This window comes from Aegilops tauschii, chromosome 6, assembly GCF_002575655.3.
Source record: "Aegilops tauschii subsp. strangulata cultivar AL8/78 chromosome 6, Aet v6.0, whole genome shotgun sequence".
In the NCBI taxonomy this organism is placed as follows: Eukaryota; Viridiplantae; Streptophyta; class Magnoliopsida; order Poales; family Poaceae; genus Aegilops; species Aegilops tauschii.
This window is the reverse complement of record NC_053040.3, coordinates 467,908,785-467,923,998: the sequence shown is the minus strand read 5'-3', so window position 1 is coordinate 467,923,998 and position 15,214 is coordinate 467,908,785. Positions and strand designations below refer to the sequence as shown.

At 47.6% G+C, this 15,214-nt stretch overlaps 1 protein-coding gene, 1 long non-coding RNA gene and 1 pseudogene across 2 annotated transcripts; 2 read left to right on the top strand and 1 right to left on the bottom strand.

Moving 5' to 3' along the window:
- Window positions 1-5,922: 5,922 nt before the first annotated feature.
- Window positions 5,923-6,394, bottom strand: LOC141025438 (uncharacterized). Its single transcript, XR_012186894.1, has 3 exons — window positions 6,293-6,394; window positions 6,113-6,214; window positions 5,923-6,037 (listed from the first exon to the last, which is right to left on the bottom strand). It is a non-coding gene; the product is annotated as an uncharacterized lncRNA (long non-coding RNA).
- Window positions 6,395-10,008: 3,614 nt separating this feature from the next.
- Window positions 10,009-10,781, top strand: LOC109749749 (ethylene-responsive transcription factor ERF003-like; annotated as a pseudogene).
- A 3,248-nt stretch (window positions 10,782-14,029) lies between these two features.
- On the top strand, window positions 14,030-14,662 carry LOC109749760 (uncharacterized; the record flags this gene model as incomplete). Its single annotated transcript, XM_020308713.2, has 1 exon — window positions 14,030-14,662. A coding segment is annotated over one exon (633 nt), but the record flags the coding sequence as incomplete, so codon positions are not given.
- Between the last annotated feature and the right edge of the window lie 552 nt (window positions 14,663-15,214).

The following is a 15,214-nucleotide window of genomic DNA, read 5'->3' as shown; positions in this document are numbered from 1 at the left end:
AGAACATGTGTGTTTGTTCATCATGGGGACAAAGACGCCTTTTTGAAAGGCAATAAAGAACCGGACCCGTATGAGTTTGACATGGTGTTTGATAGTAGTCCTAGCTATGCGGAGCTCTTGCAACAAGTTAGGAAAGATTTGAATTGGATGGACCCTAGTGATATCATTGAGTTGGAGGGAAGGCATAATGTTGGTTTTGGAATGCACATCCGTTGGAAGACAATGCGTGTCAACTCGGAGCAACGTTGGGTTGCATACAAGGAGACGGTGGCCGAATCACTAGACAAGGCTCTTGAGTTATTTGCAACGAAGAAGGTTGATTCAAGTTTGCATTTGGACTTGAACCGGAACCCCTCCCCTTTGGTTGCTAGTAGCCCCCCACCCTTGAAGCAAGATGAAATTGTTGAACCTCTTTTGACCCAAGAAGTGAGGCCAACATTGAGCCCGTTTACAAACAACCAAGATGAAGCTTTGCAAGAGGACAATGATGAGTATGCGGACGATGACAATGAAGTTGATCTCGATGACAACAATGTGGGTGATCTCGACAAATATCATTTGCAAGAGACAATGGACCATTCCATCCCTTTTTCCCGTGCATATGCATCGGACTCGGATGACGATGGTCCCGATGAACAAGTTGATGCGGAGGGGTTCACGGTGAAGGAGGCCGAAGCTTTCGAGAAGGTATTTGGTCGGGATCATCGGACTACATTGTTCAAGGATGTTAGTCTCGCGGATGAAGCCGTGGTAGATGGTGGCCAATGTGTACCTCTTGGGGTTAGGCCAAGCTCTCACCGTGATTTGGTAGACGACAAGAACCGGATTGCTAAAGGTTCTAAGTTCGACAGCTTGTTGGATTTGAAGATGTGGCTCGACAACTACTCGGTTACGCATTATCGTCCACACAAGGTGGTGCACTCGGACGTCAATGTGCGCTACACGGTTGCATGTGCATGTGAAGATGAAAAGAAGGTCCAACTTGGACTTACAAGAGGCCGTGGTGGTGGTAGAGGTCGTGGAAAGGAGGTCCAACAAGGAGTGGCAAGACGCCGTGGCGGTTGTCCGTGGATTGTGCGTGCAAGACCATGGAAAGGAGGTCCTACTTGGCATGTAGTGAGTTGTGTGCCAACTCACATGTGCCAAGGCAAAAGGGTGGATGGCAAGATTGTGTCCGAAGACCACAAACAACTCACGTCCGAGTTCATCGCTTACAGGCTCTCCAACTCAATATCCACACTTCCAACAATGAGCGTCCAACATGTCATTGACCTTGTGAAAGCCATCTTTCATTACAAGGTGAAATACGGCAAGGCATGGAAGGCGAAGCAAGCCGCATTTAAGATGTTGTATGGTACATGGGAGGAAGCATACAACCGAATCCCTAGGTTGTTGTTAGCCATGGCCGCGACAAACCCGGGCATGGTTCATGTGGTCGAGCCTCATGGGCACCAAACAACGGTTCATGAAGGAAGGAAAGTCAGAGTATTTGGCCGTGCTTTTTGGGCGTTCGAGCAATGTGTGAGGGCTTTCGAACATTGTAGGCCGGTCATCGCAATTGATGGCACGTTCTTGACCGGACAATACAAGGGCACCTTGTTGGTTGCGATAGCAAGTGATGCCAATAACCGGGTGTTGCCATTGGCATTTGCTTTGGTTGAGGTGGAGAACAATGACAACTGGGAGTGGTTTCTGCATCTTTTGAGGACGAAGGTGTTACCCGCTCAAAGGGAAATTTGTGTCATATCGGATCGGAATCAAGGAATTCTTAACGCCGTGGAGATTGACATTCCCGGGCATGCTCCGTTGCACCATCGCTGGTGCATGAGGCACTTTTGTTCGAACTTCTATAGGGCATGTGGCCTTAAGGAGTTGGCCGATGATCTTCAAGATTGTTGTCTCGCTTTCTCCGATAAGCGTTTCGCCACTTTGTACAACAAATTGCTCGCACACAAAAAACTTGATCCCGGGGGTCAAGAGTTTCTCAATAGGCACATTCAATACCGGAACAAGTGGGCACGTGCTTTTGATGAAGATGGCCGGAGATACGGTCAAATGACAAGCAATATGGCCGAATGCTTCAATAGGGTGCTCAAAGGTGCACGTGGATTACCCGTGACGGCAATAGTTCAATACACATTTGACAAGATGAATGCGTACTTTGTAAAGTACTCGATGGAAACCGATGCACAGATAGCGGGTGAGAACCCACGGAAGTACAAGTACAAGTTCCCACCCAAAGTTGATGAATGGTTGCTATTTCAATCACGGAAGGCGGACTCAGAAGAAGCTATATTATATGACAATGAAGAGTGAAAGTACGAAGTGAAAGAGTCAGGAGGAACCACAAATGATGGCCGGCAACATGGAGGTCGGGCTTCAAGGTGTCGTTAACACAATGTGATTGCTCTTGCGGGAGGCCATTGTTGCTTCATCTCCCATGCTCACATTTGTATGCCGCCGGCCGCGTTAGGAATGTGGACATCAATCACCCACGCACCGTGAGGGAGTCGGAGTTCTCAATCATGACGGTCAAGAAAACATGGGCTCCCCGCTTTCACCCATACTTTGACCAATCACAATGGCCGGAGTATCATGGAGTTCAACTATGGCCGGATCCGGAGTTGAAGGTTGTTAAATGGGGTAGACGTAAGACAAAGCGTCTTAGAGGCGACATGGACGGATGGGGCCATGGTGGGCGCCGCGAAGCGGGCAACGACCAATTCCAAGAGCCTCGTGAGAGCTCCCGTTGTGGGGAGTGCAAAGGTCATGGCCACAACAAAAGAAAATGTACCAAACCAAGGAAAAGGTCCAAGAAAAATGATGCAAGCACAAGCCAACATGGAGCTACACAAGGGAGCCAACCAAGTGGTAGCCAACCTAGTGGTAGCCAACCTAGTGGTAGCCAACAAGTGCCAAGCCAACCAAGTGGTAGCCAACAAGTGCCAAGGCAACCAAGTGGTAGCCAACAAGTGCCTAGCCAACCAAGTGTTAGCCAACCTAGTGGTAGCCAACAAGTGCCAAGGCAACCAAGTGGTAGCCAACAAGTGCCTAGCCAACCAAGTGTTAGCCAAAGAGGATCTAGGCAACAAAGAGGTCGGCAACTTGGACTTACAAGAGGCCGTGGTGGTGGTGGTCTCGGCCGTGGTGGTGGAAGAGCTCGACGTGGTGGTAATGGCCGTGTTGATGGTCTCGGCCTTGGTGATGGTCTTGGCCTTGGTGGTGGACTTGGCCGTGGTGATGGACAAGCGCAAGTTCGTTATAGAGGAATGTTTGGATACCTAGATGGACCGTTTCCGTATGTTCCTCACTAACTATAATGTATCATATGTTCTTGTTTTTTCATATGTTCTTCTTTTTCATATGTGCTTCCATTTGTTCTTATTGTCCTTACTAACCATTATGTTCCACTCATTGTAGGTATGGCGGCTTCCCAACCCAACAAACCAACGATGAAGGAGGATGGCGAAGATGAGATGGCCGGATGGTGGGAGAAGGCTGCGAAGAAGCTTAGAGAGGAGGATGCAGCCAACCTAAAGAAGAAGAAGGAAGCGAAAACAGAGTGCGGCAAATGCGATGCGCGCTAGGGAGCAAGCGTTGATGAGGAAAGTTGAGGAGGCACAGAAGAAGCGTCAACAGGATTTTGAAGAAAGAACCATGAAGCTTTGGGCAATTGCAGCTGAAAAAGAAAAAGAGGGACAATCAGATATTCATGGAGAGGGTGGTTAAGGAGGCTCACCTCATAAGAAAAAGGGAGGAGGAAGAGGAAGAAGAGAGGAAGAAGAAGAAGGGAAAGGGGCCTTGCTCTACGCAATAGAGCTATGTCTCCTCTTCGATTTGGTTGTGAACTACTATGTCTCCAATGTGATTTGGTTGTGAACTACTATGTGCCGTGAACTACTATGTCTCCTCCTCGATTTGGTTGTGTGAACTACTATGTGCGGTGAACTACTATGTCTCCTCCTTGATTTGGTTGTAAGAACTACTATGTGTCGTGAAGTACTATGTGTTATGAACTACTATGTGTCGTGAAGTACTTGGGCGCTGCAATCTACCATGTGGCGCCTAGCTGCTGTGGCTCTCTGGATAGCTAAAAAATTCACTAAGTCCAAGTCCAAGTGCCTCAAACTGTAAAGTACCTTCTGTTCTGGCTGCATAGCTACAGACCAGTGCAGCGCCTAGCTAGGAGGCGCCACACTGTACAGTGCAGCGCCTGGGGGCTAGGCGCTGCACTGTATAGTGTGGCGCCTACGTGCTAGGCGCTGCACAAACACTTAGCGAAATTTTGCCTGAAACTGGAGGCATACCTTCTGTTGCTTGCTAGATACCTACAGACATGTGCAGCGCCTAGCTCGGAGGCGCCACACTCTATCGTGCAGCGCCTGCGGGCTAGGCGTTGCACTGTAGAGTGCGGCGCCTCCAAGCTAGGCGCTGCACATGTCTGTAGCTATCCAGCAAGCAACAGAAGTATGGTTAGTTACAGACATGTGCAGCGGCTAGCTCGGAGGCGCCACACTCTATAGTGCAGCGCCTGCGAGCTAGGCGTTGCACTGTAGAGTGCGGCGCCTCCAAACTAGGCGCTGCACATGTCTGTAGCTATCCAGCAAGCAACAGAAGTATGGCTAGTTACAGACATGTGTAGCGGCTAGCTCGGAGGCGCCACACTCTATAGTGCAGCGCCTGCGTGCTAGGCGTTGCACGGTAGAGTGCGGCGCCTCCAAGCTAGGCGCTGCACATGTCTGTAGCTATCCAGAAAAGCAACAGAAGTATGGCTAGTTACAGACATATGCAGCGCCTAGCTTGGAGGCGCCACACTCTATAGTGCAGCGCCTGCGTGCTAGGCGTTGCACTGTAGAGTGCGGCGCCTCCAAACTAGGCACTGCACATGTCTGTAGCTATCCAGCAAGCAACAGAAGTATGGCTAGTTACAGACATGTGCAGCGGCTATCTCGGAGGCGCCACACTCTATAGTGCAGCGCCTGCGTGCTAGGCGTTGCACTGTAGAGTGCGGCGCCTCCAAGCTAGGCGCTGCATATGTCTGTAGCTATCCAGAAAGCAACAGAAGTTTGGCTAGTTACAGACATATGCAGCGCCTAGCAAAGAGGCGCCACACTCTACAGTGCAACGCCTAGCACGCAGGCGTTGCACTGTAGAGTGTGGCGCCTCCTTGCTAGGCGCTGCACAAACACTTAGCAATTTTTTTGCCAAAAACTTGAGGCCTACCTACTGTGCCTCCTCCCCCCCTCTACTGGGTCTTTTTCAGCCACAGTTCGACAACTAGTATAACAAACATTCAGGTACGACATCATTTCTCCAAGTATAACAATTAGTATAACAAACAAAGGGTTCACAGAAGACATCATTTCATAGAAAGGACCATCACAATAAGTTCCAGTTTACCATAGAGCTACTACCACTCCAAGTTCAACGACATAAAAGGTACGACCACTCCAAGTTAAACGACATAACAAATCGCACTCGAAGTTCAACATTATAAAAAAACTAAGATGGCTAGTGCTTTCCACGCTTGCTGGGTCCTCCCCCCTCTTGACGCTTATCTTCTTCACCTTCCTAGGAAGAGGAACCCGCTCCGGCTCCGGCTCCGCCTCCGGTTCGACATCGTCATCCAAATAGTCATCCAAAGCCGCCATCCGCGAGGTGCCGACTGTCCTTTTGCCTCTTTGGGTGAAGTCTTCAGGTGTGTACTTGTTGATTCCCCTCATAGGCTTCAACTCGTATGCAGACCGAGCCCGGTACGTCCCCAAGGTCATATCATCAGCAACCTATGCATCAACAAAAGATATGGAAAGACCGTGTGTGAGGATATAGTTAGCAATGCATCAACAAATGGATATATATCGTCATGACATACCTCTTGGGTGACCACACCCACATCCTCATCCTGGAAAGGTTCACCATGGCTCTGCCCCGAAGCGGGATCTGATGGTGTCGCCGACCTAGACCGTTCTGGTGATACATACTCGGGGTCACGACAACCAAAAAGGTTTGATAGCCGCCTTAACTTTTGGCCCTGGCGCTGCAACATGCACAAGTGAATGAGACATGGAACGTACCAACAAATGTTAAGTGCTAGTTTGAAGGAGATGTGAACCTTAATGAATTCTCGAAGTGCACCTTCCCCATCGCTTTTGCCAGCCGGGGTTGTTTCTAGAATAGTCTCGGTCTCGTCAGCTGCTTTCTTGATCTGGGCACGCTATGAACAGAAACGGTATCAAAGTGTTAGGCAAGCGAAGATGTGAAAAGTGCGAATGGAAAAGCAAAAAGGGCTAACCACAAAGTTCATCATTGGAGCTGAAGGGATCACCGAGTTGCCTTTCCTGACTAATGCGTTGTACTGGTGCTGGGCTACCTCATCAAAAACGGTGGGTTCTTCCAGAATATCCTCAGCATACGCCGGCTGGCATACCTCCACGCGGGTACTTGCAAGAAACCATGCGAGATAGTTGTTGAACGCGATCGGGCAGTGCTCACGAAGCTGGGCTCGTTTTCCAGCCCTTGCTTGCTCCACACTAAGAGCAAACTGCACGACATACTTCCTGTGATGGCTGCCCAATCCTTGATCTTCCGCTGCTTTTTCCTATCCAACCTGCAAGTTAGAAACAGAATATTAGCATCATCGAAACCGTCGAGAAGCTGCTAAGTGCTCAAGGTTAATTATATCTTACGCGTGTAGCAACTTGTCCGTGTCCTCCCACTCCGGCGGGTGTGGCTGGAACAAACCAAACTGGCGGAACACCCGATGTGGCAGGTGAAGCTCAACCGCCCAGTTGCATATCAGTGGGCACCGCATATGCCAGAGATCCCTATCCCTAATGCACATCGGATTAAGCCTGAACTCTATAGGGTTACCAAAACTCTCTCCTTTTCCATACGGCTCCCATTCCACCTGCAAAATGGGATTGAATGCAAAATTGATATCGAGTGAAGATACAAGCATGATAATCACTTATGCAAGGTCGGTTCACCTGCTCAGGCGTGATCGCGTCCAGCTCGCTCTTGTACAACTTGTACATTACAGAGGGATCATCCGTCGTCTCATTTAACACATCCCACTTGTAAGCCCAAGTGGGGAGCCGTAGTGGGTCGTCTTTATCGTCCCAATCCTCGTACTTCACGGTCTTAGGTCGTCCAACCGGCAAACGCTCCCAGCTCCATATGGAAAGTGCGAGCAGACAACCACCAATACCTCCAGTGTGCCTACAACTGGCATCGTCCAACTGCACATAAAAAAGAACATGGTCAAATTTGCCGCAAGAGCGCATTGATAATGTATCAATGAAGTGAAAAGGAAACAACTTCATACCTGTCGATACAAGTAAGCTAGTGTCGCCGAACCCCAACTCCATTTGCTATCGAAGACGGTCAACGCCTTCAGCCACATCCATGGAGCATTCTTGCCTGTGCCATCAGCAAACATTGTCCTCGATATCACGTACCACATGTAGACACGAGCATAAGTCTTCACCATGTCCTCATTAGCATCATCGGGGCAATGAGCGAAGTTCGATGATATCCACGTGAAAGTAGCGCCCGCTGCGACTCTTTCCTTCTTCTTATCTTCCCTTTCTGGCTCCCGAGGCTCCGGAGGAACCATACCGATAAGGGCATGCATCTGCGCGCGCCACCCTTCAGAATTGGTGTTCATACATAAAGGATTGCCATCGATAGGAAGACCGGTGATCATAGCGATATCCTGCAGCGTCACGGTCATCTCCCCGGTCCGAAGATGGAAAGTGTGTGTCTCCGGCCTCCAATGATCAATAAGCGCGGTGAGTGCTGCAGCATTGTTGGGTGGCGTCGACCGGCGGACCAACTCAATGAAAGGGAGAAGTCCTGCCTCCCTAACATAAGGTGTGTACCGCTCATCATAGCTCATCCCTCCAAGGCTGATCCCGTGAGACCGAAGCTTCAGAGGTGCAAGCTCCTACAAACAAACAAATCATAACATTACATATGGGGCATATGTGTTTGAAAAAACATACGAAATTCATAACACCGGCCACTTTCAGTATTACCCGCTGCTCCACCGACATAGCGTACGACCGGTGTTGTTTGTCCCAATGATCATCGAGAAGCCAAACCATCCTAACAATTTCAACAAAGCATTCTTGTCAACACGATTATCTTTTCAATTCAAAAAAACTAAAGTAGGCCTACTACATGCAAGATCCAAAGCATATGGTGCTTCCCCCTACTTGGGCCTACTTCATACAAATAACATGTCAATCTATGTATCCAAACTATAACATGTCAATCTACTTCTCCATACAAATAACATGTCAATCTACTACTCCATAGAAATAACATGTCAATCTATGTATCCAAACTATAACATGTCAATCTACTTCTCCATACAAATAACATGTCAATCTACTTCTCCATAGAAATAACATGTCAATCTATGTATCCAAACTACATAAATAACATGTCAACCTATCTATCCAAACCACATTCTAATCTAACAAGGGTTCCCCAAATCTAATATATGCAAGATTCAAACAAAAGTTGCCCAAATCTAATACATGCAAGATTCAAACAAGGGTTCCCCAAATCTTCAAAATATAATATTTTCTATGGATAGAAAGAAGGGGATCGGAGGAGAGTACCTTCTACGATGGATTGGTGAACAAATGCACGGACCAAATCGTCGGATCGGAAGGATTTGGGAGAGGGGATTGAGAGGGGGAGTGCAGATGGCCGCCGCCCTGTTTTTCTGTAACTGCCAATGGGGAGGGTGGGGGAGGAGAGGGCTGGCGCGTTTGCATATAAGTCACAGTGCAGCGCCTAGCGGCTAGGCGCTGCACATTACACGTGCAGCGCCTAGCTCGTAGGCGTTGCACTGCTGGGTGCGGGCCCGTGGGCTGCCACGGTGGACAGAGGTGCAACGCCCCGGAGCTAGGCGCTGCACCGTAGGGTGTGGCGCCAGCGTGACGGGCGCTACACAAAAGGGTTAGGGGTGTGAAATAGTTTCGCACCCAGTTCATTCTGTGAATTTATTTCGTTTCCAGGTCAAAATTGTCAAATTTGCCTTGCATGCATGGTGCTGCACCCGCATGTGAGCTTGTAGCAGGACATTTTATAGACGAGAAAGGGGAAGGAAAAATCCATGCATGGCTATCTGTCTAGATGTCAATACATTTCTACGAGTATATCTCATTTCTCTGTATATAAGAAACATACTTCCCTCCTACTCACTCTGTTCCTAAATCCTAAATACTCCCTCCGTTTCTAAATATAAGACCTTTTAAGGATTTTAATACGGACTACATACAGATGTATATAGACATATTTTAGAGTGTAGATTCACCCATTTTGCTTCGTATGTAGTTCATATTTGAAACCTCTAGAAGGTCTTATATTTAGAAATGGAGGGAGTATAAGTCTTTATAAAGATTCCACTATGAACGACATACAGCGCAAAGTGAGTGGATCTACACTCTAAAATGCATCTATATACATCCGTATGTGGTTCATAATGGAATCTCTACAAAGACTTATATTTAGCAACCTAGGGAGTACTGTACTTAACAGTTGCCTTGGTTCAACATTGTTTTCCCTCTCAAGTCTCAAAGAGGCATGCAGAACAGAACCGAGGGAAAAACTGCGCCAAGTTAGTAGTTTAGGGTTCATTTGACATATGAAATTTCAAATTTCCAACCATGAATGATGTCGAACCCAAACCACACAATTTTCGTTGGAAAAAAGAAAAGTCAAGCCACATGGAAGAACGGTCAAGCCAAAACGAGCTAAACAAAGATATGAGGTGGGTCCGACGACATCCTCCGCGGGCCCGGCGAACTGCACCCAACGCCGTCGAACCGCTCTCAGTCGCGCTTGCGTGGGCCCCGCCGAGCAGCCATCCAAACATTCCCGCAGTCCTCCCGCGCCATGGCTCACGCACCGCCGCCACAACGCACTCCCCTCCTGCTCCCGCCAAGCTTTGCTCAGCTGCTCTCCGTTCTCACGGTCTCACGTCACGCCTCCGGCCTCTCCGCGCACAGCAGCAACTGGAGCACGAAGCAAGCACGAAGACGGAGGCCTGAGCCGGTCAGTTTCCGGTCACCGTCGGACAAATGGCTCGGCCGCAGCAGCGGTACCGCGGCGTGCGGCAGCGCCACTGGGGCTCGTGGGTCTCCGAGACCCGAATCCAACACCCTCTCCTGTGCGTACCTACCTACCTAGCCCATGCACGCGTGCACCTTCCTCCATCTGTCTGATGCGCTTACGGTGATTCTTCTTGGCCGCTCGTGGCTCACGGTGATGACGGTGGTTGCGGTTGCAGGAAGAAGACGCGGATATGGCTGGGCACATTCGAGACGGCGGACGACGCGGCGCGGGCGTTACGCGGCGACAAACAAGGATCATGTGCGGCCAGCGCGCCGCGCAGCAACTTCCCCGCTGCCAGCGCCTCTTCCTCCTCTGCTGTTGTGGCGGCCGCCGCGTCGTCGTTCCTCTCCGCCGCCCTCGTCGCGAAGCTGCACCGGTTCAACATGGCGTCCGTGCAGGCGGCGCAGGGGCAGCAACCGCAATGCCTCCGGGCACCGCCGATTCGACGGCGAGGGTGTGGTGGGGCGGGAGGCTCCTGGAGGAGCACGAGCAGCACGTGGAACAGATGATCGAGGAGCTGCTGGACTCCGACTTCTCCATGGAGATCTGCCATTACAGTGGATCGTTACTTCTCTCGAAGTTGGTGTTTCCACTGATAATGAGGAGTCAGTAGTGACTCTTCAACTATCATTAAGAGGCTGAATCCCTGTAGTATTGCAAAGTACTCCCTCCGTCACAAAATAACGGAAAAAGTCCAAAACAAACCTTGAAATTGTAGATGATAGTTAAATCAAACCCTGAACTTTGAATCCCGGAAGTTGGCACTCTGAACTTGTAATCCCGGTCTATTTTGGACCCTAGACCTGTTTGGCACACTCGGAATAATAAAATCCCGGGGGATAACCTGCTACTCAGAATTTGGGCCGGCCCACTATAACACAACAACAAAATCGTAAACTTTAAAATATATTCACGCATTTCTTAAATATTCAGAAGTTAAAAAATATTGTTGTTTTCTATTTTTCACACAAAATTCAATTCCTTTGGTGTTTTTAATTTTTTTCTGGAATTTTGAAATTATATTCGCAATTTCAAAAATTGTTTGTGATTCTGAAAACAATTCTAATTTTTTTTCAGAATTTCAAAAGTTCTTCACATCCTATGTAAATGTTTCGGATTTTTAAAAATCGTGTCGCATTTTAAAGTAATGTTTTTAGAATTTGTTTCGGATCGTTGGCTAAGGACTCGTCTGGGTCAGCCCACCAGACATGAAGCGGGCTTTTATTTTCTGAAAGCTGAACAATTATTTTTAAGTGCGAACACTTTTTGAAACATAAACATTTTCTGAAACCTGAACATAATTTGAAAGTGTGAATGCTCTTTGAAAATTTTAAAAATAGGAACAAATTTGTAAATCTGAAAAAACTGTAAGAAATTATTTTGTGACATCTAAAAAATATCGCAAGTTTAAAAAAATGTACGGACAAATTCAAACAAATGTTTATACAATGTATAATAATATTGTGTAACTCAAAAAAATGTTTCATACATTCGAAAAAATGTAGCATTTCAATAATGTTTACAAGTTTCAAAAAATGTGTTTGTGAGATTTTCAAACAAAACTGCGTGTACAATGTAAATAAAAAGTTTGCGTGTTGTAAAAAATTGTGTCTTACACTTAACAGAATATACTTGGGTTATGTTTGAAAAAAGTGTCTACAAATTTGAAAATGTTGAACCATGAAAAAGAGTGTTTGTTTAGTTTTATAATACGTTTATTATCATTAAGAAAATGTAAACATGTACTTAAATAATAAATATGTGTAAAAAATTTGAAAAAATTTAATTTAAAAATGTACATGATGTATTTTAAAATATCAAAAGTTTATCAAAAAATATTTTATGTGTGCGTTAAAAATGTATATTGGGTACGAAGAAAAAACAGACATGTGTAAAAATGAGAAAAGATAACAAAACAAAAAGGCAAAAACAAAGAGAACCAGGAGCACTGGGCGCGCGCCAGCGACGCTGCTAATGGGCCGGCCCAGTTCAGCAAATACCGGCTAAATCCTCTCAATGTTTAAAATAGACCGGGATAACAGAGTTTGGTGTGCTGATTTCAAGGATTGAGAGTTCAGGGTTTGATTTAGCTTTCGCCGACAAATTCAAGGTTTGTTTTGGACTTTCTCCCAAAATAACGGTCTCAAACATAGTACAACTTTGAAGTAGAGCTAGTACAAAATTGAGACACTTATTTTGGGACGGATAAAGTATACAGTAGGATGTCATATATAAGTACTTCTTTTCAGAAAAAACTTTCAATCGACAGTAGAAAGAGTACGAGAAATAACAAAAAATTCATTTAGGTCCGTAGACCACCTAGCGACGACTACAAGCATTGGAGGGAGCCGAAAGCGCGCTGCTGTCATCGCCCTTTCTTATCGGAGTCGCGCAAAGCTTTTTGTGATAGATAGTCGGAAAGTCGTCGTGCTAAGACCCCAAAGAACAAGTGCACCAGAATAACCAAGCTTCGCTGATGAAGAGAAGCATACATCGAAAGTATTCAACCTGTAGACATAAACGTAGATGAACGAAAACTGGATCCTCCGAAAATAAATGCCGATCAGTGGCAGAGGTAGGAATGTGTATAATCGGGTGTTGGGGAGGGCCAGCTGCAGGTAGCAGTTAGAAAATGTCACTGTTTACATGCATATTACCAAGGAAATTAGGATGTTGGGGAGGGTCCGGGGCCTGGCTCGCCACCCCCTGCCTCCGCCATTAACGCCGATCGAATCCTGCGGGATCCACGGGAGACACGTCTACACGCCCTTCGACGATGCTAGAAGCATCGTCGGGATAGAGCTAGGCGGGAAGAACCTCGTTACATTTTTTTATAACAAAGAGAACCGAGCTAAACATATCTTTACGTGTTATATCTTATTGGAAAACAAGGTCGCCGCCCTCAAGGTGGCAACGGGTATCATTATCCGTGCAAAAATCCTACACGTACGAAAAAGCCTACTCATGTTTATGTAAATTTTCAACAAATTGTGAACCAACCTGTGATTGGATGGTTAAAAGAATAGTGGTACCCCTAACCCACCAGAGTTCAAGTCTACGAGCCTGTGGTAACTTCTTAAAATCTGAAGATGCTATGCCGGCTCAGTCTCTCGGAGTTATTCATAATGATAGGGTTTGCGTGCATGGGTTTATAGGATGAGTGTATGTTCATGTTTGTCAGTGACTTTGATTGTACTGTGTTCAAAAACTTTGAACGAGTCTAAACGTCCCCTCTGAATATCATTGCCATCTCTTCAAATTCACACCTATTCTATGAAGTTACACCTTTCTCGTAAGACATAATTTTTTTATGATACTAATTCTTAGGAAACTACGTAAGAAAATCTGAAAGCCTTTCAAAATATTCCATGTTATTTTTATCTTAAGTGAAAGAACTGAGAACATCATAGTAATAATTCTAGCAACTTTTAATAATAATCTTGGGATTTAATTGAGCCCTACGTTTTGAATCATATAACACATCTACTATTTTGTTTGTACCAACTTCCCAGGAAATTTCTTTGATACTAATTCCTAAGAAATTATCTAGATAAATCTGAGCGATTTTTCAACACATTTCATGTTCTCTTTATCGTAAGTGAAAAACCAAAAACTCGAATCTTTATCTGAGTAATTTTTTAACACATTTCATGTTGTTCTTCATCTTAAGAGCATCTCCAACAGCGGCGTCAAAAAACGCGCGCGGGACGTTTTGGCGCGCTCCAGCGGCGGCGGGAAACTAGCGAGCGCGGGAAATGATTGCGCGTGCGAGGGAAAAGGCGGCAGCGCGCGCGCTAGATTTGGCGCACCGCTTCGAGCGCGCCTATAAATTGCCGCGCTCGCCACGCGGCCTCCACACTGCCACGCGCACTCTACCTGCTACTCTGCCGCTCACTCTGCCGCTTGCTCGCCACTTCCTCGCCCCCGCCACCACCGCGCCACCATGCCGCCGCGCCGCCGTGGATCGTCTGGCTACCGCGGCGTCTGCGAGCGCCCCGGCGGCACCTACTACGCCGAGATCCGGTCCGGCGACGTCCGGCTCGGCCTCGGCACGTTCGGGGCCGTGCACGAGGCTGCCCGCGCGTACGACGCGGCGGCGTGGCGCCTAGAGAGGCCGCCGGCGCAGATGAACTTCTGCGACGTCTTCACGCGCGAGCAGGCGCAGTCCGTCGCCCCTCCGTCTCGTCTTATCAGGGACCAGGACCGTGCGGAGCACCGTCGGTGGCAGCGCAGCCTCCTCGTCGTCGAGGAGGACGAGCGAGCCATGGCGGAGTGGCGCCGGCGCCACCCGGAGGACGTCGTGGCGGAGCACGCCTTCTGGGCGGAAAGGACGGCAAAGCGCCGCGCGGAGCGGTTGGAGAGGCGTCGGCCGAAGGCCCTGGCGATATCACAGTGCGATATCGTTGAGGCAGGTGGGGTGTCATTCTTTGGGGATAATGATCCTCGTTGGGATGACATGTGGATCGATATCTCGGACAACACCAGTCCGGATGAGGACGAGGACGAGGACGAGGACGAGGACGACTCGGAGTAGGGTGTAGTTGCACCATAGTTCATCTAGTTGCACCGTAGTATGTAGTTGCACGGTAGTTTTATCTATCTATGTATTATTTATCGATCTATGCTACGGAACTATGTAAAATATCTATGTATCGTTTTTATTATCTATGAAATATGTATCGTTTTTATTTAAAAAATATGTATGCAATGTTTCGTGCGATAGCGCGCGCACTGCATTTTAGCGCGGCTGCTGGAGCCAGCGTTGCCCGCCGCGTTTTTCCAGGCGATAGGCGCGCTGTAAAGTACTTTTTAGCGCGTCGCGTGTTCGGCGGTGGTTGGAGATGCTCTAAGGATTTGGGTATGAACTAACTATTGTCTGTAGTTCTAAAATGATCCAATATAAGCTCTTCCAAAATCCTTCGCAACTACGAGGAACAAAAACAGGAGAACAATGAGAGATGCACTTAATGACAATGCCTGGACGCATGATGTGCAAGGGGAGCTCTGTTTCTTGAACCACATGCAAGTCTACTCTCTATGCCAAGACATCAACACATTGGAGAGGAACCTGGAGGAGCCTGACCAA